Consider the following 19,591-nt stretch of genomic DNA (forward strand, 5'->3'; position numbering starts at 1 on the left):
TCAGGGCAGACCATCTCCACCTCTCTTTTGCTGGTGGTAATCTCCTGGCAACAGGAACATGAGCGCTGAAACGTGCTTGTACCCAGAGAGAACCTGAAAGACAGCATATGGAAAGTGTTAAATTAAGTTATTGTTACTATAGCTTTGGCAAGATCTGCTTTGTTCTGCAGATCAGCTACTTACCAGGAGAATGTTGGACAAAGACCTTGACAAGTTGTCAAGTCAACCTTCTGGGAGGATGTGCAGCCATTATGCTGCAGGTATGTAGATTCCGTTGTCCGGTTGCATTTTCTTACTATAGAAAAACAACCAGACAGGCAGCTTTTAGCATTGCTCTCACAAGCCAAAGAAAATCCTATTAATCCTATCCTATTAATATTTAACATCTTCCAGTGGATTTGTACATTTACAGTTACTGACAATACCTGATGACAATAAAACCTTAAAACAACTTACCACATAAATGGCAGCAACCATCAGGTGCAATGACCTCTGTCCCCTGTACAGATCACATAAGTACAGAAGATACAAAATAAGGTCAATATATAAGTGATGCCAACACCCGAAGATCGTAATACCACAGTGACTGGCAGTATGTGATGATGGTGTACAAACTAAATAGCATAGCCTTCTCTCTGGTTGTTACATTATTGATTGGGGCACCTACACAATTGCAAGATTATCTAGTGTATATGTTTTCCCATATCGTAATGAGATTATTTACTTAAGTCTACACACTGGTTACATTTAACTATTTAATTTCTCTATAATGTATGGCTCAAACATGATCAAATTGCCTATTCACATTTAGTCGTTCCACACTTACAGGAATGCAGTCATTGGGGTTGTAGGGAGGACAGAGTGTTCTGGCCTCCATAGTGATGAACCTGCTCCCGACCTTCACACACTCATACTTTACACACTTGTTCCCAGGTGGACTCCAGATACCATTGACCTGTCAAAAACAACAAAGTCCATATAATAGTGTTTAGTTTTGTTTGTGAGTGGGTGCACTTGAGTATACATTTAACTGAATTATACCAAAACTAGTTGCATTATAAACATATCACAAAGTCCTGCATTTTCTTACTACTAAGAGAAAACACTATTTTCTTCCTTTGCTTCCACATCCTTCTCTTTCTTTATCACAAAATAATGCCCCAAAATCAGCCCAATGAACTCCTCACTGCATAATGCATTACATACACAGCTTTGATATTGGCTGGCAGCAACATATAATATTTTGGTTATTAACTCACAGGAATAGAGTGTGTGAGGTTTCCTGAATACACAACCACACACATGGTCTGCACACACTTTGCACAGCATTCTCCAGGTGGCAAAACTGGCTCGAAGCCCTTAGGAAAAGAAGACATCATAACATACTGAGCATGCCTCCGAAATGATTTTGAAAATTCAGCTCAGGTCATGTGTGTGTGTGTGTGTGTGTGTGTGTGTGTGTGTGTGTTTAAATTCCTACAACTTCACTGTTGTTTGTTTGACTATGTAGGAAGCCTCTTACCTGTGGGCAGTAAGTGTCACATGTAATAGGCTCACATTCAATCCTGTGAAAGACGCCATCATTTTCCAGTTTGTCACTACACAGACAGGTTTCACAATGCCTCATAGGCACACTGCTGTGCGGCTGTAATAGAACAGGAAACAGAAATTAATATAAAAATCATTCAGATTTGTAGGATATTTTCTTGTATATTACCAAGTAATGTGACAACACAATAAGTTCTATTGCTAAATGCTAACCATGAATGCATAGACATGAGATTTCATTCGAGTTCTTACCAAGTATTCCGTGTTGTTGTATACACAAACAGGTTTAGGAACTGCAAAGTTGATAAAAAACACAAATACGTTTTGCAGTTAACTTTTGCCATGGGGAAGCAACACTTGTAGAGCTAGACATTTTGCACTAGATAAATGCTTACCACACTTAGGGCAACATGCCCCCACTTCAGTCTCTTGAATGTAGCCAATGGGACAAGAGTGGGTTGGACATGTGGTGACATCACATACTATAATGACAAAACCACAGGCATGTTCAAATTACTTTCTCTGTGTTAACATGTGTACCACAGTATTTGTTGTCTGGGTTTTGTTGTTATTTTAAGTTATTGTAAAAAAGAAAGGGAACTTAGTTTTGCAACTTGAATCTACAAAAACATATAAGGTTCTGTAAGGACTTGCATTGTTTCCCTACCAACGACTGTCAAGATCTGTCAGTGATTACTTACCACATTTGTCTATTTCACAACATCCTACTTTTTCAGGCACTTTAATCTGGCCAGGCTGATCACACATGACTGGGAGCTCAGATGGGCATGGCAAAGGATTGCAGTAGACTCTTTCATTGTCTGCGTCACATGTGCAAAGATCACAGCCACTGATCCAAGTTGAATTACCCTGATTTAACAATAAAGAACATGTCAGAGCACAAGCACAAGTAACAAAAAATTTATAATTAACTAATTCAAAGTTGGACAGACATTTAAAGTCAGGTAGGGTTGTGTGTCTCAAAAACATGTGCCTAAAATCCATGTTAAATAAATTATTATTTTCAACAAGCACACATTTGTGCATTTTGTTTTCACGATTAATGTGTACAGGCATATCACGGTTGTTTTTCTGTTCATATAGAAAAGGATCTGAGATATATAAAGTGCTATAATATAGGAGAATTGTCTTTACCTGTTTCCACTCTCCATTTGGTAGGCGGCATAAAGGCCCTTAAAAAAGAAAATGTTCATTTAGAAATAACATCTTCCACACAGATTGCACCCTGATCATTTATTTATTACATACAACAAGATGCATCTATGTTGTGAATTGCTTGAAATAAAACCAGATGTTTAACATATTTCATATCATTTTCTTACCACAGGGTGAAACGCATTCATTAGTTTCATGGTCCAACAAAGTAGTTCCATCTGGACAATAGCATCCCTCCCATCTCATGGATGTCAACGCAGTGAATTCAGTTTTCTCTTCAATGAATCTGAAATTATACCTAATTGGGAATTTTTTTATCAAATTAGATGATTTCCTATTTATATTTATAAATATTTTAAACACACTCAAGTCACATTAGTTCAGTATACCATTTATCACAAGTTGGTGGAACTTGTGGACCACAGGGCTTGTAGACCAGGGGTGCATTGCACTCAAAATCTGTGTGAACAAGACACATATTAAAAGATGAAAAATCAGCTGTGAAGGTATAATTTCAGCTGTGAGATTAGAAAATAGATTTCTACAAATCTTACCACACACTCCATCTGTGGCACCTCTCCAGTCAATGCAAATGCCACTCAAAGCGCACTGCTGAGCATAAGACTGAAGGCTGGCACAACCAATAGAAGGTTTCTTCGTATAGCATATGTCAAACTCGCATCCTTCAATAAATGGCTCATAGCGGACCACTTCATGGCAGTTTTCAAAGACCCTTGGCAGGAGACACGTCACAGTCAGCAACAGTACATTTCAGATTTAGTCCACTGATTAAAAATATAGCAAAAATAAATAAATTCATTTTTTTGACATGATGTGTCATTTACTTTATGACTTTCTTACTTGCTTGCAATGATTTTACAGATGGATAAAGTTTCTGGTGGACAGGTGGAAGGTGGGATCGTGGTTGGGGGTACTGGGCAGTTGCTATCATTAACCTTCCACTGGTGGGCCATATCTGGGCAAGATGGATCAATTTTTCCATTGGGCAAGAGGCAGTCATCTGTCCTATTGTTGTCACATGTTCCTGTGACAAATAAGAGAACATATTTGAATTTTATCAGAGGATAAATGTGCTGCATGTTTGGGAAATGGACGTAAGGGTCATACTTGACCATGGGGTACAAATGAAAATATATACACATTTATTGGTATCCCTAGGATTTATTGGTATCTTTTGAGTAAAAAGAGGTATACAATTTTACTTCTGCCAAGTTGTCACAACTGTGTCATAATGCAACCAATGACAAATTCCCCAAACTCGAAAGGAAGCTATTTTTTATATTTATTGGCCCCTGTATTTAATAGTTTGTCAAGCCTTCCTTTGCCAATAAAACAGCTTGTAATCTACTCTGATAACTTCTCGAGCAAGGAGCAAGGGGTTTAAGACAATTCCTCTGTCTACTTCCAGAGATTGCCAAATGTATCATTACAAGTGCTACTACTGAACAACAATTAAAAATTGTTTTTACCGCACTGTCCCTCCGTGTTGCCGTGAAATTTACTCCAAGGGAGTTCAACACTGAACTGCATCCCAGAGAACATTATTTGTGCGCCAATGGCAGGTATTACCACTAAGGCTTCAATGCCATTGTCTGTGACTTGGAAGTCCCTGTTGCTGTAAGCTGGGTAGATGCGCTTGTGATTGACATAAATCTATGACAAAAAGGAAACAACAGTTTATATTATGAAAGGCACTCTACGTTTAGTACTTTTAAACAGATGGGTTTTAAAAGTATCAAAGGATTAAATAATTTAAAAAGAATCCAAAGAGTTTCTTACCAAGTTTGTGACTATTCCATGAGAGACCTCTTGACTCATAAAAATTTCAAATGATTTATAGTGAATAGTCAGTGATTTAGGACATGAAAGACCATCTGGTGCGTCACAATACACATTATCAATGATGATGCTGAAGTTGTATATTGGTTTGATCTCTTTAACCAATATATAAGAGCAATTTCCTTGGAAACCATAATATGTTCCATCAAATGTCACATAATGAGGATCCCCGAAGCCAAAGCAGTGACCTAAATAGATACGAAGTATGAATTATGTCAGTCATTGGTTTTGGATATATAACAATATTACAGCTTGTATGAACCATTTTCTAAGAGAGTTTGCACAACCCAGCTTTTCCTAGTATATGCAAGGGATAACGGCCACAAAGTATGCCGATAAACAGAATTAATGGACAAGGCAGAGATGCCACAATATGTATATGGGCAATGGTCATGCCTTTATAGCATGCAAAAGAAACAAGCAGTTCAGTTTAAAAAGAAGCTGACTTGTAGATAGATAGATAGATAGATAGATAGATAGATACTTTATTGATCCCCAAGGGGTAATTCAAGTTCAGTTCAGGAAAAAATCCATTGTTGCGAAGCATTGATATGGAACGGTGATTAAACTTTTTTACCAAATCTACTTCATAGGTGTCTCATTGTACAAAATGAATAGCCACCCTACCAGAAAATAATACTTCTTCTCTCTGGGTGATAATGATTATTATCATTAACTGAATTTATTTTGACTTTGGAAATACTCACATTGGCATTCCTGTTTGAAACAGCAGCCTGATCCATCAGGAACTGTCTTTGGAGGGAGGCCATTCACACATGAAAGCGGTGGTTGAGTTGGACATTTCTTAAGGTGCTTGATGATATCACCATTGTAACATGTTTCTAGCATACACTTATCGGTGGCGGATACCCAAGTTTCTCCATTCTGCACAGACATAATAAAAAAAAACAGCCCGTCTATTGAAAGTCCAAAATCCTTACATGAAAACGAACAGACTGATTTAAGTGATGTAATACCTTTCTGGGATAACAGTCAAGAGAAGGAGTTGTTGAAGTTGAAATAGTCGTTGAAGGTGTAGGAGTCGTTGAAGTCAAAGGAGTTGTGGATGGAGCACTGGTGGGGCTACATAACATGCCCTTCTTTATTGTGCAGTTTTTAAGGCAATGGGCAAAGTAAGTACATCCACCAAGATCGGTATAACTATATATAACAGAATCTGTGTAAAAAATGAACTTTAGTTAAAAAACAATGTACAGAAGTGATCACATACAGTTGGTGCTTGATATATAAATAATGAAAACACTTGCCTGGTGGGGAAATTGTTCCATTTTGGAGTTCACATCCAGTACACTGAGGTTGTGTAACATGGGTGCTGGTTGTGCCAGTAATCACAGTAAATGGGGTAGTAGATGTAGGTACAGTTTTACTAGTTGAAGTTAATGGAGTTGTCACAGATGTTGGGCGTGTTTCTGTTGTTGTAGTCATTGTTGTGGTTGTAGGTTTAGTTGTTGTTGTTGTTGGACATGGTCCACAACACTGCACTCGGATTTCGTAATCAAAGCAAATCTTTTGGAGCCCTTGGTTTTTGTTCAAGCAGACAAGTCCAACAGATGGAATACATATCACATCCTGGCCTACTTCTGACAGTGGCAAATTGGGAAACTGCTTGGCCCTGCATTCAACTTTTGTAGCATGTTCACAGCCAATACGTTGAGAATGGAATAGTTGTGAAATTGATACAGAGTCTCCTCCATCAGGGCCAGGTGTAGTAGGTCCTTGGTCAATCCAGTCAGACCACTCACAGGTACAAGGCGTTGTGCTGGATAAAGGACTTGTTGTTGGGACTGATGTAGTTGTTGAAGTTGACGGTGTCGTTGTTACAGGTGTCGAGGTTCTTTGAGTGGTTGTAGTAGTCGTGGAGGTTGTTGTCGAAGTTGTAGGTGTAGAGGGAGTTGATGTACTTGTGGGTGTTGTAGTGGTAGTGGATGTGCATGGTCCACAGCAGCGTACTCTGATCTCATAATTGAAACACACTTGCTTATTTCCCTGGTTTTTGTTCAGGCAAACAAGTCCTACTGATGGATTGCAAATCACATTTTGGCCCAACTGGGAAAGTGTCAATGTTGGATACAACTTAGCCCTGCACTCAACTTGTGTTGGCCGTGTACAACCGATACGTCCAGAATTAACGAGTTGTGAAATTGATACAGAGTCTCCTCCATCAGGGCCAGGTGTAGTAGGTCCTTGGTCAATCCAGTCAGACCACTCACAGGTACAAGGCGTTGTGCTGGATAAAGGACTTGTTGTTGGGACTGATGTAGTTGTTGAAGTTGACGGTGTCGTTGTTACAGGTGTCGAGGTTCTTTGAGTGGTTGTAGTTGTCGTGGAGGTTGTTGTCGAAGTTGTAGGTGTAGAGGGAGTTGATGTACTTGTGGGTGTTGTAGTGGTAGTGGATGTGCATGGTCCACAGCAGCGTACTCTGATCTCATAATTGAAACACACTTGCTTATTTCCCTGGTTTTTGTTCAGGCAAACAAGTCCTACTGATGGATTGCAAATCACATTTTGGCCCAACTGGGAAAGTGTCAATGTTGGATACAACTTAGCCCTGCACTCAACTTGTGTTGGCTGTGTACAACCGATACGTCCAGAATTAACGAGTTGTGAAATTGATACAGAGTCTCCTCCATCAGGGCCAGGTGTAGTAGGTCCTTGGTCAATCCAGTCAGACCACTCACAGGTACAAGGCGTTGTGCTGGATAAAGGACTTGTTGGGACTGATGTAGTTGTTGAAGTTGACGGTGTCGTTGTTACAGGTGTCGAGGTTCTTTGAGTGGTTGTAGTAGTCGTGGAGGTTGTTGTCGAAGTTGTAGGTGTAGAGGGAGTTGATGTACTTGTGGGTGTTGTAGTGGTAGTGGATGTGCATGGTCCACAGCAGCGTACTCTGATCTCATAATTGAAACACACTTGCTTATTTCCCTGGTTTTTGTTCAGGCAAACAAGTCCTACTGATGGATTGCAAATCACATTTTGGCCCAACTGGGAAAGTGTCAATGTTGGATACAACTTAGCCCTGCACTCAACTTGTGTTGGCTGTGTACAACCGATACGTCCAGAATGAACGAGTTGTGAAATTGATACAGAGTCTCCTCCATCAGGGCCAGGTGTAGTAGGTCCTTGGTCAATCCAGTCAGACCACTCACAGGTACAAGGCGTTGTGCTGGATAAAGGACTTGTTGTTGGGACTGATGTAGTTGTTGAAGTTGACGGTGTCGTTGTTACAGGTGTCGAGGTTCTTTGAGTGGTTGTAGTAGTCGTGGAGGTTGTTGTCGAAGTTGTAGGTGTAGAGGGAGTTGATGTACTTGTGGGTGTTGTAGTGGTAGTGGATGTGCATGGTCCACAGCAGCGTACTCTGATCTCATAATTGAAACACACTTGCTTATTTCCCTGGTTTTTGTTCAGGCAAACAAGTCCTACTGATGGATTGCAAATCACATTTTGGCCCAACTGGGAAAGTGTCAATGTTGGATACAACTTAGCCCTGCACTCAACTTGTGTTGGCTGTGTACAACCGATACGTCCAGAATTAACGAGTTGTGAAATTGATACAGAGTCTCCTCCATCAGGGCCAGGTGTAGTAGGTCCTTGGTCAATCCAGTCAGACCACTCACAGGTACAAGGCGTTGTGCTGGATAAAGGACTTGTTGTTGGGACTGATGTAGTTGTTGAAGTTGACGGTGTTGTTGTTACAGGTGTCGAGGTTCTTTGAGTGGTTGTAGTTGTCGTGGAGGTTGTTGTCGAAGTTGTAGGTGTAGAGGGAGTTGATGTACTTGTGGGTGTTGTAGTGGTAGTGGATGTGCATGGTCCACAGCAGCGTACTCTGATCTCATAATTGAAACACACTTGCTTATTTCCCTGGTTTTTGTTCAGGCAAACAAGTCCTACTGATGGATTGCAAATCACATTTTGGCCCAACTGGGAAAGTGTCAATGTTGGATACAACTTAGCCCTGCACTCAACTTGTGTTGGCTGTGTACAACCGATACGTCCAGAATTAACGAGTTGTGAAATTGATACAGAGTCTCCTCCATCAGGGCCAGGTGTAGTAGGTCCTTGGTCAATCCAGTCAGACCACTCACAGGTACAAGGCGTTGTGCTGGATAAAGGACTTGTTGGGACTGATGTAGTTGTTGAAGTTGACGGTGTCGTTGTTACAGGTGTCGAGGTTCTTTGAGTGGTTGTAGTAGTCGTGGAGGTTGTTGTCGAAGTTGTAGGTGTAGAGGGAGTTGATGTACTTGTGGGTGTTGTAGTGGTAGTGGATGTGCATGGTCCACAGCAGCGTACTCTGATCTCATAATTGAAACACACTTGCTTATTTCCCTGGTTTTTGTTCAGGCAAACAAGTCCTACTGATGGATTGCAAATCACATTTTGGCCCAACTGGGAAAGTGTCAATGTTGGATACAACTTAGCCCTGCACTCAACTTGTGTTGGCTGTGTACAACCGATACGTCCAGAATTAACGAGTTGTGAAATTGATACAGAGTCTCCTCCATCAGGGCCAGGTGTAGTAGGTCCTTGGTCAATCCAGTCAGACCACTCACAGGTACAAGGCGTTGTGCTGGATAAAGGACTTGTTGATGGGACTGATGTAGTTGTTGAAGTTGACGGTGTCGTTGTTACAGGTGTCGAGGTTCTTTGAGTGGTTGTAGTTGTCGTGGAGGTTGTTGTCGAAGTTGTAGGTGTAGAGGGAGTTGATGTACTTGTGGGTGTTGTGGTGGTAGTGGATGTGCATGGTCCACAGCAGCGTACTCTGATCTCATAATTGAAACACACTTGCTTATTTCCCTGGTTTTTGTTCAGGCAAACAAGTCCTACTGATGGATTGCAAATCACATTTTGGCCCAACTGGGAAAGTGTCAATGTTGGATACAACTTAGCCCTGCACTCAACTTGTGTTGGCCGTGTACAACCGATACGTCCAGAATTAACGAGTTGTGAAATTGATACAGAGTCTCCTCCATCAGGGCCAGGTGTAGTAGGTCCTTGGTCAATCCAGTCAGACCACTCACAGGTACAAGGCGTTGTGCTGGATAAAGGACTTGTTGTTGGGACTGATGTAGTTGTTGAAGTTGACGGTGTCGTTGTTACAGGTGTCGAGGTTCTTTGAGTGGTTGTAGTTGTCGTGGAGGTTGTTGTCGAAGTTGTAGGTGTAGAGGGAGTTGATGTACTTGTGGGTGTTGTGGTGGTAGTGGATGTGCATGGTCCACAGCAGCGTACTCTGATCTCATAATTGAAACACACTTGCTTATTTCCCTGGTTTTTGTTCAGGCAAACAAGTCCTACTGATGGATTGCAAATCACATTTTGGCCCAACTGGGAAAGTGTCAATGTTGGATACAACTTAGCCCTGCACTCAACTTGTGTTGGCTGTGTACAACCGATACGTCCAGAATTAACGAGTTGTGAAATTGATACAGAGTCTCCTCCATCAGGGCCAGGTGTAGTAGGTCCTTGGTCAATCCAGTCAGACCACTCACAGGTACAAGGCGTTGTGCTGGATAAAGGACTTGTTGTTGGGACTGATGTAGTTGTTGAAGTTGACGGTGTCGTTGTTACAGGTGTCGAGGTTCTTTGAGTGGTTGTAGTTGTCGTGGAGGTTGTTGTCGAAGTTGTAGGTGTAGAGGGAGTTGATGTACTTGTGGGTGTTGTGGTGGTAGTGGATGTGCATGGTCCACAGCAGCGTACTCTGATCTCATAATTGAAACACACTTGCTTATTTCCCTGGTTTTTGTTCAGGCAAACAAGTCCTACTGATGGATTGCAAATCACATTTTGGCCCAACTGGGAAAGTGTCAATGTTGGATACAACTTAGCCCTGCACTCAACTTGTGTTGGCTGTGTACAACCGATACGTCCAGAATTAACGAGTTGTGAAATTGATACAGAGTCTCCTCCATCAGGGCCAGGTGTAGTAGGTCCTTGGTCAATCCAGTCAGACCACTCACAGGTACAAGGCGTTGTGCTGGATAAAGGACTTGTTGGGACTGATGTAGTTGTTGAAGTTGACGGTGTCGTTGTTACAGGTGTCGAGGTTCTTTGAGTGGTTGTAGTAGTCGTGGAGGTTGTTGTCGAAGTTGTAGGTGTAGAGGGAGTTGATGTACTTGTGGGTGTTGTGGTGGTAGTGGATGTGCATGGTCCACAGCAGCGTACTCTGATCTCATAATTGAAACACACTTGCTTATTTCCCTGGTTTTTGTTCAGGCAAACAAGTCCTACTGATGGATTGCAAATCACATTTTGGCCCAACTGGGAAAGTGTCAATGTTGGATACAACTTAGCCCTGCACTCAACTTGTGTTGGCTGTGTACAACCGATACGTCCAGAATTAACGAGTTGTGAAATTGATACAGAGTCTCCTCCATCAGGGCCAGGTGTAGTAGGTCCTTGGTCAATCCAGTCAGACCACTCACAGGTACAAGGCGTTGTGCTGGATAAAGGACTTGTTGTTGGGACTGATGTAGTTGTTGAAGTTGACGGTGTCGTTGTTACAGGTGTCGAGGTTCTTTGAGTGGTTGTAGTAGTCGTGGAGGTTGTTGTCGAAGTTGTAGGTGTAGAGGGAGTTGATGTACTTGTGGGTGTTGTAGTGGTAGTGGATGTGCATGGTCCACAGCAGCGTACTCTGATCTCATAATTGAAACACACTTGCTTATTTCCCTGGTTTTTGTTCAGGCAAACAAGTCCTACTGATGGATTGCAAATCACATTTTGGCCCAACTGGGAAAGTGTCAATGTTGGATACAACTTAGCCCTGCACTCAACTTGTGTTGGCTGTGTACAACCGATACGTCCAGAATTAACGAGTTGTGAAATTGATACAGAGTCTCCTCCATCAGGGCCAGGTGTAGTAGGTCCTTGGTCAATCCAGTGAGACCACTCACAGGTACAAGGCGTTGTGCTGGATAAAGGACTTGTTGTTGGGACTGATGTAGTTGTTGAAGTTGACGGTGTCGTTGTTACAGGTGTCGAGGTTCTTTGAGTGGTTGTAGTTGTCGTGGAGGTTGTTGTCGAAGTTGTAGGTGTAGAGGGAGTTGATGTACTTGTGGGTGTTGTGGTGGTAGTGGATGTGCATGGTCCACAGCAGCGTACTCTGATCTCATAATTGAAACACACTTGCTTATTTCCCTGGTTTTTGTTCAGGCAAACAAGTCCTACTGATGGATTGCAAATCACATTTTGGCCCAACTGGGAAAGTGTCAATGTTGGATACAACTTAGCCCTGCACTCAACTTGTGTTGGCCGTGTACAACCGATACGTCCAGAATTAACGAGTTGTGAAATTGATACAGAGTCTCCTCCATCAGGGCCAGGTGTAGTAGGTCCTTGGTCAATCCAGTCAGACCACTCACAGGTACAAGGCGTTGTGCTGGATAAAGGACTTGTTGTTGGGACTGATGTAGTTGTTGAAGTTGACGGTGTCGTTGTTACAGGTGTCGAGGTTCTTTGAGTGGTTGTAGTTGTCGTGGAGGTTGTTGTCGAAGTTGTAGGTGTAGAGGGAGTTGATGTACTTGTGGGTGTTGTGGTGGTAGTGGATGTGCATGGTCCACAGCAGCGTACTCTGATCTCATAATTGAAACACACTTGCTTATTTCCCTGGTTTTTGTTCAGGCAAACAAGTCCTACTGATGGATTGCAAATCACATTTTGGCCCAACTGGGAAAGTGTCAATGTTGGATACAACTTAGCCCTGCACTCAACTTGTGTTGGCTGTGTACAACCGATACGTCCAGAATTAACGAGTTGTGAAATTGATACAGAGTCTCCTCCATCAGGGCCAGGTGTAGTAGGTCCTTGGTCAATCCAGTCAGACCACTCACAGGTACAAGGCGTTGTGCTGGATAAAGGACTTGTTGTTGGGACTGATGTAGTTGTTGAAGTTGACGGTGTCGTTGTTACAGGTGTCGAGGTTCTTTGAGTGGTTGTAGTTGTCGTGGAGGTTGTTATCGAAGTTTTAGGTGTAGAGGGAGTTGATGTACTTGTGGGTGTTGTGGTGGTAGTGGATGTGCATGGTCCACAGCAGCGTACTCTGATCTCATAATTGAAACACACTTGCTTATTTCCCTGGTTTTTGTTCAGGCAAACAAGTCCTACTGATGGATTGCAAATCACATTTTGGCCCAACTGGGAAAGTGTCAATGTTGGATACAACTTAGCCCTGCACTCAACTTGTGTTGGCTGTGTACAACCGATACGTCCAGAATTAACGAGTTGTGAAATTGATACAGAGTCTCCTCCATCAGGGCCAGGTGTAGTAGGTCCTTGGTCAATCCAGTCAGACCACTCACAGGTACAAGGCGTTGTGCTGGATAAAGGACTTGTTGGGACTGATGTAGTTGTTGAAGTTGACGGTGTCGTTGTTACAGGTGTCGAGGTTCTTTGAGTGGTTGTAGTAGTCGTGGAGGTTGTTGTCGAAGTTGTAGGTGTAGAGGGAGTTGATGTACTTGTGGGTGTTGTGGTGGTAGTGGATGTGCATGGTCCACAGCAGCGTACTCTGATCTCATAATTGAAACACACTTGCTTATTTCCCTGGTTTTTGTTCAGGCAAACAAGTCCTACTGATGGATTGCAAATCACATTTTGGCCCAACTGGGAAAGTGTCAATGTTGGATACAACTTAGCCCTGCACTCAACTTGTGTTGGCTGTGTACAACCGATACGTCCAGAATTAACGAGTTGTGAAATTGATACAGAGTCTCCTCCATCAGGGCCAGGTGTAGTAGGTCCTTGGTCAATCCAGTCAGACCACTCACAGGTACAAGGCGTTGTGCTGGATAAAGGACTTGTTGTTGGGACTGATGTAGTTGTTGAAGTTGACGGTGTCGTTGTTACAGGTGTCGAGGTTCTTTGAGTGGTTGTAGTAGTCGTGGAGGTTGTTGTCGAAGTTGTAGGTGTAGAGGGAGTTGATGTACTTGTGGGTGTTGTAGTGGTAGTGGATGTGCATGGTCCACAGCAGCGTACTCTGATCTCATAATTGAAACACACTTGCTTATTTCCCTGGTTTTTGTTCAGGCAAACAAGTCCTACTGATGGATTGCAAATCACATTTTGGCCCAACTGGGAAAGTGTCAATGTTGGATACAACTTAGCCCTGCACTCAACTTGTGTTGGCTGTGTACAACCGATACGTCCAGAATTAACGAGTTGTGAAATTGATACAGAGTCTCCTCCATCAGGGCCAGGTGTAGTAGGTCCTTGGTCAATCCAGTCAGACCACTCACAGGTACAAGGCGTTGTGCTGGATAAAGGACTTGTTGTTGGGACTGATGTAGTTGTTGAAGTTGACGGTGTCGTTGTTACAGGTGTCGAGGTTCTTTGAGTGGTTGTAGTTGTCGTGGAGGTTGTTGTCGAAGTTGTAGGTGTAGAGGGAGTTGATGTACTTGTGGGTGTTGTGGTGGTAGTGGATGTGCATGGTCCACAGCAGCGTACTCTGATCTCATAATTGAAACACACTTGCTTATTTCCCTGGTTTTTGTTCAGGCAAACAAGTCCTACTGATGGATTGCAAATCACATTTTGGCCCAACTGGGAAAGTGTCAATGTTGGATACAACTTAGCCCTGCACTCAACTTGTGTTGGCTGTGTACAACCGATACGTCCAGAATTAACGAGTTGTGAAATTGATACAGAGTCTCCTCCATCAGGGCCAGGTGTAGTAGGTCCTTGGTCAATCCAGTCAGACCACTCACAGGTACAAGGCGTTGTGCTGGATAAAGGACTTGTTGTTGGGACTGATGTAGTTGTTGAAGTTGACGGTGTCGTTGTTACAGGTGTCGAGGTTCTTTGAGTGGTTGTAGTTGTCGTGGAGGTTGTTGTCGATGTTGGAGTTGTAGGTGTAGAGGGAGTTGATGTACTTGTGGGTGTTGTAGTGGTAGTGGATGTGCATGGTCCGCAGCAGCGTACTCTGATTTCATAATTGAAACACTCTTGCTTATTGGCCTGGTTTTTGTTCAGGCAAACAAGTCCTACTGATGGATTGCAAATCACATCTTGGCCCAACTGGGAAAGTGTCAATGTTGGATACAACTTAGCCCTGCACTCAACTTCTGTTGGCTGTGTACAACCGATACGTCCAGAATTAACGAGTTGTGAAATTGATAGAGAGTCTCCTCCATCAGGGCCAGGTGTAGTAGGTCCTTGGTCAATCCAGTCAGACCACTCACAGGTACAAGGCGTTGTGCTGGATAAAGGACTTGTTGTTGGGACTGATGTAGTTGTTGAAGTTGACGGTGTCGTTGTTACAGGTGTCGAGGTTCTTTGAGTGGTTGTTGTAGTCGTGGAGGTTGTTGTCGAAGTTGTAGGTGTAGAGGGAGTTGATGTACTTGTGGGTGTTGTAGTGGTAGTGGATGTGCATGGTCCACAGCAGCGTACTCTGATCTCATAATTGAAACACACTTGCTTATTTCCCTGGTTTTTGTTCAGGCAAACAAGTCCTACTGATGGATTGCAAATCACATTTTGGCCCAACTGGGAAAGTGTCAATGTTGGATACAACTTAGCCCTGCACTCAACTTGTGTTGGCTGTGTACAACCGATACGTCCAGAATTAACGAGTTGTGAAATTGATACAGAGTCTCCTCCATCAGGGCCAGGTGTAGTAGGTCCTTGGTCAATCCAGTCAGACCACTCACAGGTACAAGGCGTTGTGCTGGATAAAGGACTTGTTGTTGGGACTGATGTAGTTGTTGAAGTTGACGGTGTCGTTGTTACAGGTGTCGAGGTTCTTTGAGTGGTTGTAGTAGTCGTGGAGGTTGTTGTCGAAGTTGTAGGTGTAGAGGGAGTTGATGTACTTGTGGGTGTTGTAGTGGTAGTGGATGTGCATGGTCCACAGCAGCGTACTCTGATCTCATAATTGAAACACACTTGCTTATTTCCCTGGTTTTTGTTCAGGCAAACAAGTCCTACTGATGGATTGCAAATCACATTTTGGCCCAACTGGGAAAGTGTCAATGTTGGATACAACTTAGCCCTGCACTCAACTTGTGTTGGCTGTGTACAACCGATACGTCCAGAATTAACGAGTTGTGAAATTGATACAGAGTCTCCTCCATCAGGGCCAGGTGTAGTAGGTCCTTGGTCAATCCAGTGAGACCACTCACAGGTACAAGGCGTTGTGCTGGATATAGGAGTGGTTGATGGAGTTGTTGTTGATGGATTTGTTGTTGATGGATTTGTTGTTGTGATCGTGGTGGATGTTGTTGTCGGTGTTGGCATTGGAGTTGGACATGGCTCCATCTTACAACACTCAACCTTTATCTCATAATCTAAGCACATCGGTACTGGGCTTTGATCTATATTTTTACAAACTAATCCCATATCAGTGTTGCAGGTCACTTTTTGATCCAGTTCTGACAGAGGAACGTTTGGATAACGAGATGCTTGACAACTGATATTAACTGGTCTTTCACATATTTTATAACCCTTCTTGATGATATTACTAATGGATTCTGTGTCACCTCCTCCAGAGCCATATTGCGGATAATCAACATTTATCCATTTTGACCAAGTACATACTTTACAATATTGGGTTGATGTTATTGTTGTTGTCGATGTTGGAGTTGTAGGTGTAGAGGGAGTTGATGTACTTGTGGGTGTTGTAGTGGTAGTGGATGTGCATGGTCCGCAGCAGCGTACTCTGATTTCATAATTGAAACACTCTTGCTTATTGGCCTGGTTTTTGTTCAGGCAAACAAGTCCTACTGATGGATTGCAAATCACATCTTGGCCCAACTGGGAAAGTGTCAATGTTGGATACAACTTAGCCCTGCACTCAACTTCTGTTGGCTGTGTACAACCGATACGTCCAGAATTAACAAGTTGTGAAATTGATACAGAGTCTCCTCCATCAGGGCCAGGTGTAGTAGGTCCTTGGTCAATCCAGTCAGACCACTCACAGGTACAAGGCGTTGTGCTGGATAAAGGACTTGTTGTTGGGACTGATGTAGTTGTTGAAGTTGACGGTGTCGTTGTTACAGGTGTCGAGGTTCTTTGAGTGGTTGTAGTTGTCGTGGAGGTTGTTGTCGATGTTGGAGTTGTAGGTGTAGAGGGAGTTGATGTACTTGTGGGTGTTGTAGTGGTAGTGGATGTGCATGGTCCGCAGCAGCGTACTCTGATTTCATAATTGAAACACTCTTGCTTATTGGCCTGGTTTTTGTTCAGGCAAACAAGTCCTACTGATGGATTGCAAATCACATCTTGGCCCAACTGGGAAAGTGTCAATGTTGGATACAACTTAGCCCTGCACTCAACTTCTGTTGGCTGTGTACAACCGATACGTCCAGAATTAACGAGTTGTGAAATTGATACAGAGTCTCCTCCATCAGGGCCAGGTGTAGTAGGTCCTTGGTCAATCCAGTCAGACCACTCACAGGTACAAGGCGTTGTGCTGGATAAAGGACTTGTTGTTGGGACTGATGTAGTTGTTGAAGTTGACGGTGTCGTTGTTACAGGTGTCGAGGTTCTTTGAGTGGTTGTTGTAGTCGTGGAGGTTGTTGTCGAAGTTGTAGGTGTAGAGGGAGTTGATGTACTTGTGGGTGTTGTAGTGGTAGTGGATGTGCATGGTCCGCAGCAGCGTACTCTGATCTCATAATTGAAACACTCTTGCTTATTGGCCTGGTTTTTGTTCAGGCAAACAAGTCCTACTGATGGATTGCAAATCACATCTTGGCCCAACTGGGAAAGTGTCAATGTTGGATACAACTTAGCCCTGCACTCAACTTGTGTTGGCTGTGTACAACCGATACGTCCAGAATTAACGAGTTGTGAAATTGATACAGAGTCTCCTCCATCAGGGCCAGGTGTAGTAGGTCCTTGGTCAATCCAGTCAGACCACTCACAGGTACAAGGCGTTGTGCTGGATAAAGGACTTGTTGTTGGGACTGATGTAGTTGTTGAAGTTGACGGTGTCGTTGTTACAGGTGTCGAGGTTCTTTGAGTGGTTGTAGTTGTCGTGGAGGTTGTTGTCGATGTTGGAGTTGTAGGTGTAGAGGGAGTTGATGTACTTGTGGGTGTTGTAGTGGTAGTGGATGTGCATGGTCCGCAGCAGCGTACTCTGATTTCATAATTGAAACACTCTTGCTTATTGGCCTGGTTTTTGTTCAGGCAAACAAGTCCTACTGATGGATTGCAAATCACATCTTGGCCCAACTGGGAAAGTGTCAATGTTGGATACAACTTAGCCCTGCACTCAACTTCTGTTGGCTGTGTACAACCGATACGTCCAGAATTAACGAGTTGTGAAATTGATACAGAGTCTCCTCCATCAGGGCCAGGTGTAGTAGGTCCTTGGTCAATCCAGTCAGACCACTCACAGGTACAAGGCGTTGTGCTGGATAAAGGACTTGTTGTTGGGACTGATGTAGTTGTTGAAGTTGACGGTGTCGTTGTTACAGGTGTCGAGGTTCTTTGAGTGGTTGTAGTTGTCGTGGAGGTTGTTGTCGATGTTGGAGTTGTAGGTGTAGAGGGAGTTGATGTACTTGTGGGTGTTGTAGTGGTAGTGGATGTGCATGGTCCGCAGCAGCGTACTCTGATTTCATAATTGAAACACTCTTGCTTATTGGCCTGGTTTTTGTTCAGGCAAACAAGTCCTACTGATGGATTGCAAATCACATCTTGGCCCAACTGGGAAAGTGTCAATGTTGGATACAACTTAGCCCTGCACTCAACTTCTGTTGGCTGTGTACAACCGATACGTCCAGAATTAACGAGTTGTGAAATTGATACAGAGTCTCCTCCATCAGGGCCAGGTGTAGTAGGTCCTTGGTCAATCCAGTCAGACCACTCACAGGTACATGGTGTTGTACTGGATATAGGAGTGGTTGATGGAGTTGTTGTTGATGGATTTGTTGTTGATGGATTTGTTGTTGTGGTCGTGGTGGATGTTGTTTTCGGTGTTGGCATTGGAGTTGGACATGGCTCCATCTTACAACACTCAACCTTTATCTCATAATCTAAGCACATCGGTACTGGGCTTTGATCTATATTTTTACAAACTAATCCCATATCAGTGTTGCAGGTCACTTTTTGATCCAGTTCTGACAGAGGAACGTTTGGATAACGAGATGCTTGACAACTGATATTAACTGGTCTTTCACATATTTTATAACCCTTCTTGATGATATTACTAATGGATTCTGTGTCACCTCCTCCAGAGCCATATTGCGGATAATCAACATTTATCCATTTTGACCAAGTACATACTTTACAATATGGGGTTGATGTTATTGGGGTGACAGTGGGTGTTGAGTATTCAGTTGAGGTAGGTTCTGTTGTTTCTGTTGACATAGAATAAATAATTGATTAAAAACACAAAAATCGTACTACTGGTATTACTTGAACTTGATTTAAAGGGACACCAGGCAAGCCTGATGCTTTTTCTCTACGAAACTCCCCCTCGTTCGGTCTGAAGCTCTTTTCCTTTTCTTTGCGTCTTCCGTCAAGGGTTTTCGCTGCTTCTTCGCCGGCTCTGCCATTATACACACGTTTGCAACAATCTCTAGCGTTTCGTTAGCCTGCCTCTGTGCTGTAAACTGATCCTGCTTCGGTCGGCGGGTAGGATACACCGAACTTGCAAGTGGGATATTCTTCCTACAGGCAGTAGGGGCGGGCGAGAGAGCCTTCATTCGCCCCGTAATGAGTCATTTAACCATATACCGACTTACGAAGATGATTAACACCAAAACATTTGGTGTCTGGTGTCCCTTTAATGTTTAGGAAATCTATTCTTTGTTCTTTAGTCTTTATGTGCATCTCCATTAGCCTCTACAAAGTGGTTGGGGGTCCCAAGTTTTATTATCTGCACTTACCTGGAGTAGTGGAGGTAAACACTGGTGATGGCACTGTTGTTGTTGGGGTTGTGGGACAAGGATAAATTGACCGAATAATAGTCCCATTCTCTCCACAAACAGCTATGAAACAGCTACCCATTCCATCGGTAGTGTTATATATACGTTCGCCAATGTGGTAAACCTTATTATGGTAAAGACAGGTG

The 19,591-nt window shown here is 43.1% G+C and overlaps 1 protein-coding gene across 1 annotated transcript in view; it reads right to left on the bottom strand.

Moving 5' to 3' along the window:
* LOC143125242 (uncharacterized) overlaps window positions 1-19,591 on the bottom strand; it is a 34,765-nt gene continuing 15,174 nt past the window's right edge. Inside the window, exons 27-58 of the mRNA XM_076286583.1 lie at window positions 18,387-18,522; window positions 17,913-18,125; window positions 17,439-17,651; window positions 16,971-17,177; window positions 16,497-16,709; window positions 15,234-15,440; window positions 14,766-14,972; window positions 14,292-14,504; window positions 13,824-14,030; window positions 13,356-13,562; window positions 12,891-13,094; window positions 11,955-12,161; window positions 11,487-11,693; window positions 11,019-11,225; window positions 10,554-10,757; window positions 10,086-10,292; window positions 9,618-9,824; window positions 9,150-9,356; window positions 8,685-8,888; window positions 8,217-8,423; window positions 7,749-7,955; window positions 7,284-7,487; window positions 6,816-7,022; window positions 6,348-6,554; window positions 5,562-5,565; window positions 5,292-5,469; window positions 4,525-4,772; window positions 4,215-4,398; window positions 3,586-3,769; window positions 1,523-1,598; window positions 827-955; window positions 1-93 (exon numbers count right to left, since the gene is read on the bottom strand). Coding sequence (XP_076142698.1) covers window positions 1-93; window positions 827-955; window positions 1,523-1,598; window positions 3,586-3,769; window positions 4,215-4,398; window positions 4,525-4,772; window positions 5,292-5,469; window positions 5,562-5,565; window positions 6,348-6,554; window positions 6,816-7,022; window positions 7,284-7,487; window positions 7,749-7,955; window positions 8,217-8,423; window positions 8,685-8,888; window positions 9,150-9,356; window positions 9,618-9,824; window positions 10,086-10,292; window positions 10,554-10,757; window positions 11,019-11,225; window positions 11,487-11,693; window positions 11,955-12,161; window positions 12,891-13,094; window positions 13,356-13,562; window positions 13,824-14,030; window positions 14,292-14,504; window positions 14,766-14,972; window positions 15,234-15,440; window positions 16,497-16,709; window positions 16,971-17,177; window positions 17,439-17,651; window positions 17,913-18,125; window positions 18,387-18,522 — 6,005 coding nt within the window. The remainder of the gene's footprint in view (window positions 94-826; window positions 956-1,522; window positions 1,599-3,585; window positions 3,770-4,214; window positions 4,399-4,524; window positions 4,773-5,291; window positions 5,470-5,561; window positions 5,566-6,347; window positions 6,555-6,815; window positions 7,023-7,283; window positions 7,488-7,748; window positions 7,956-8,216; window positions 8,424-8,684; window positions 8,889-9,149; window positions 9,357-9,617; window positions 9,825-10,085; window positions 10,293-10,553; window positions 10,758-11,018; window positions 11,226-11,486; window positions 11,694-11,954; window positions 12,162-12,890; window positions 13,095-13,355; window positions 13,563-13,823; window positions 14,031-14,291; window positions 14,505-14,765; window positions 14,973-15,233; window positions 15,441-16,496; window positions 16,710-16,970; window positions 17,178-17,438; window positions 17,652-17,912; window positions 18,126-18,386; window positions 18,523-19,591) is intronic.

The sequence above is a fragment of the Alosa pseudoharengus genome, unplaced genomic scaffold, assembly GCF_046254945.1.
Source record: "Alosa pseudoharengus isolate Yale_2024_CS ecotype anadromous, Long Island Sound unplaced genomic scaffold, YU_APseudo_1.1 YU_APseudo_1.1_scf_16, whole genome shotgun sequence".
Classification (NCBI taxonomy): Eukaryota; Metazoa; Chordata; class Actinopteri; order Clupeiformes; family Clupeidae; genus Alosa; species Alosa pseudoharengus.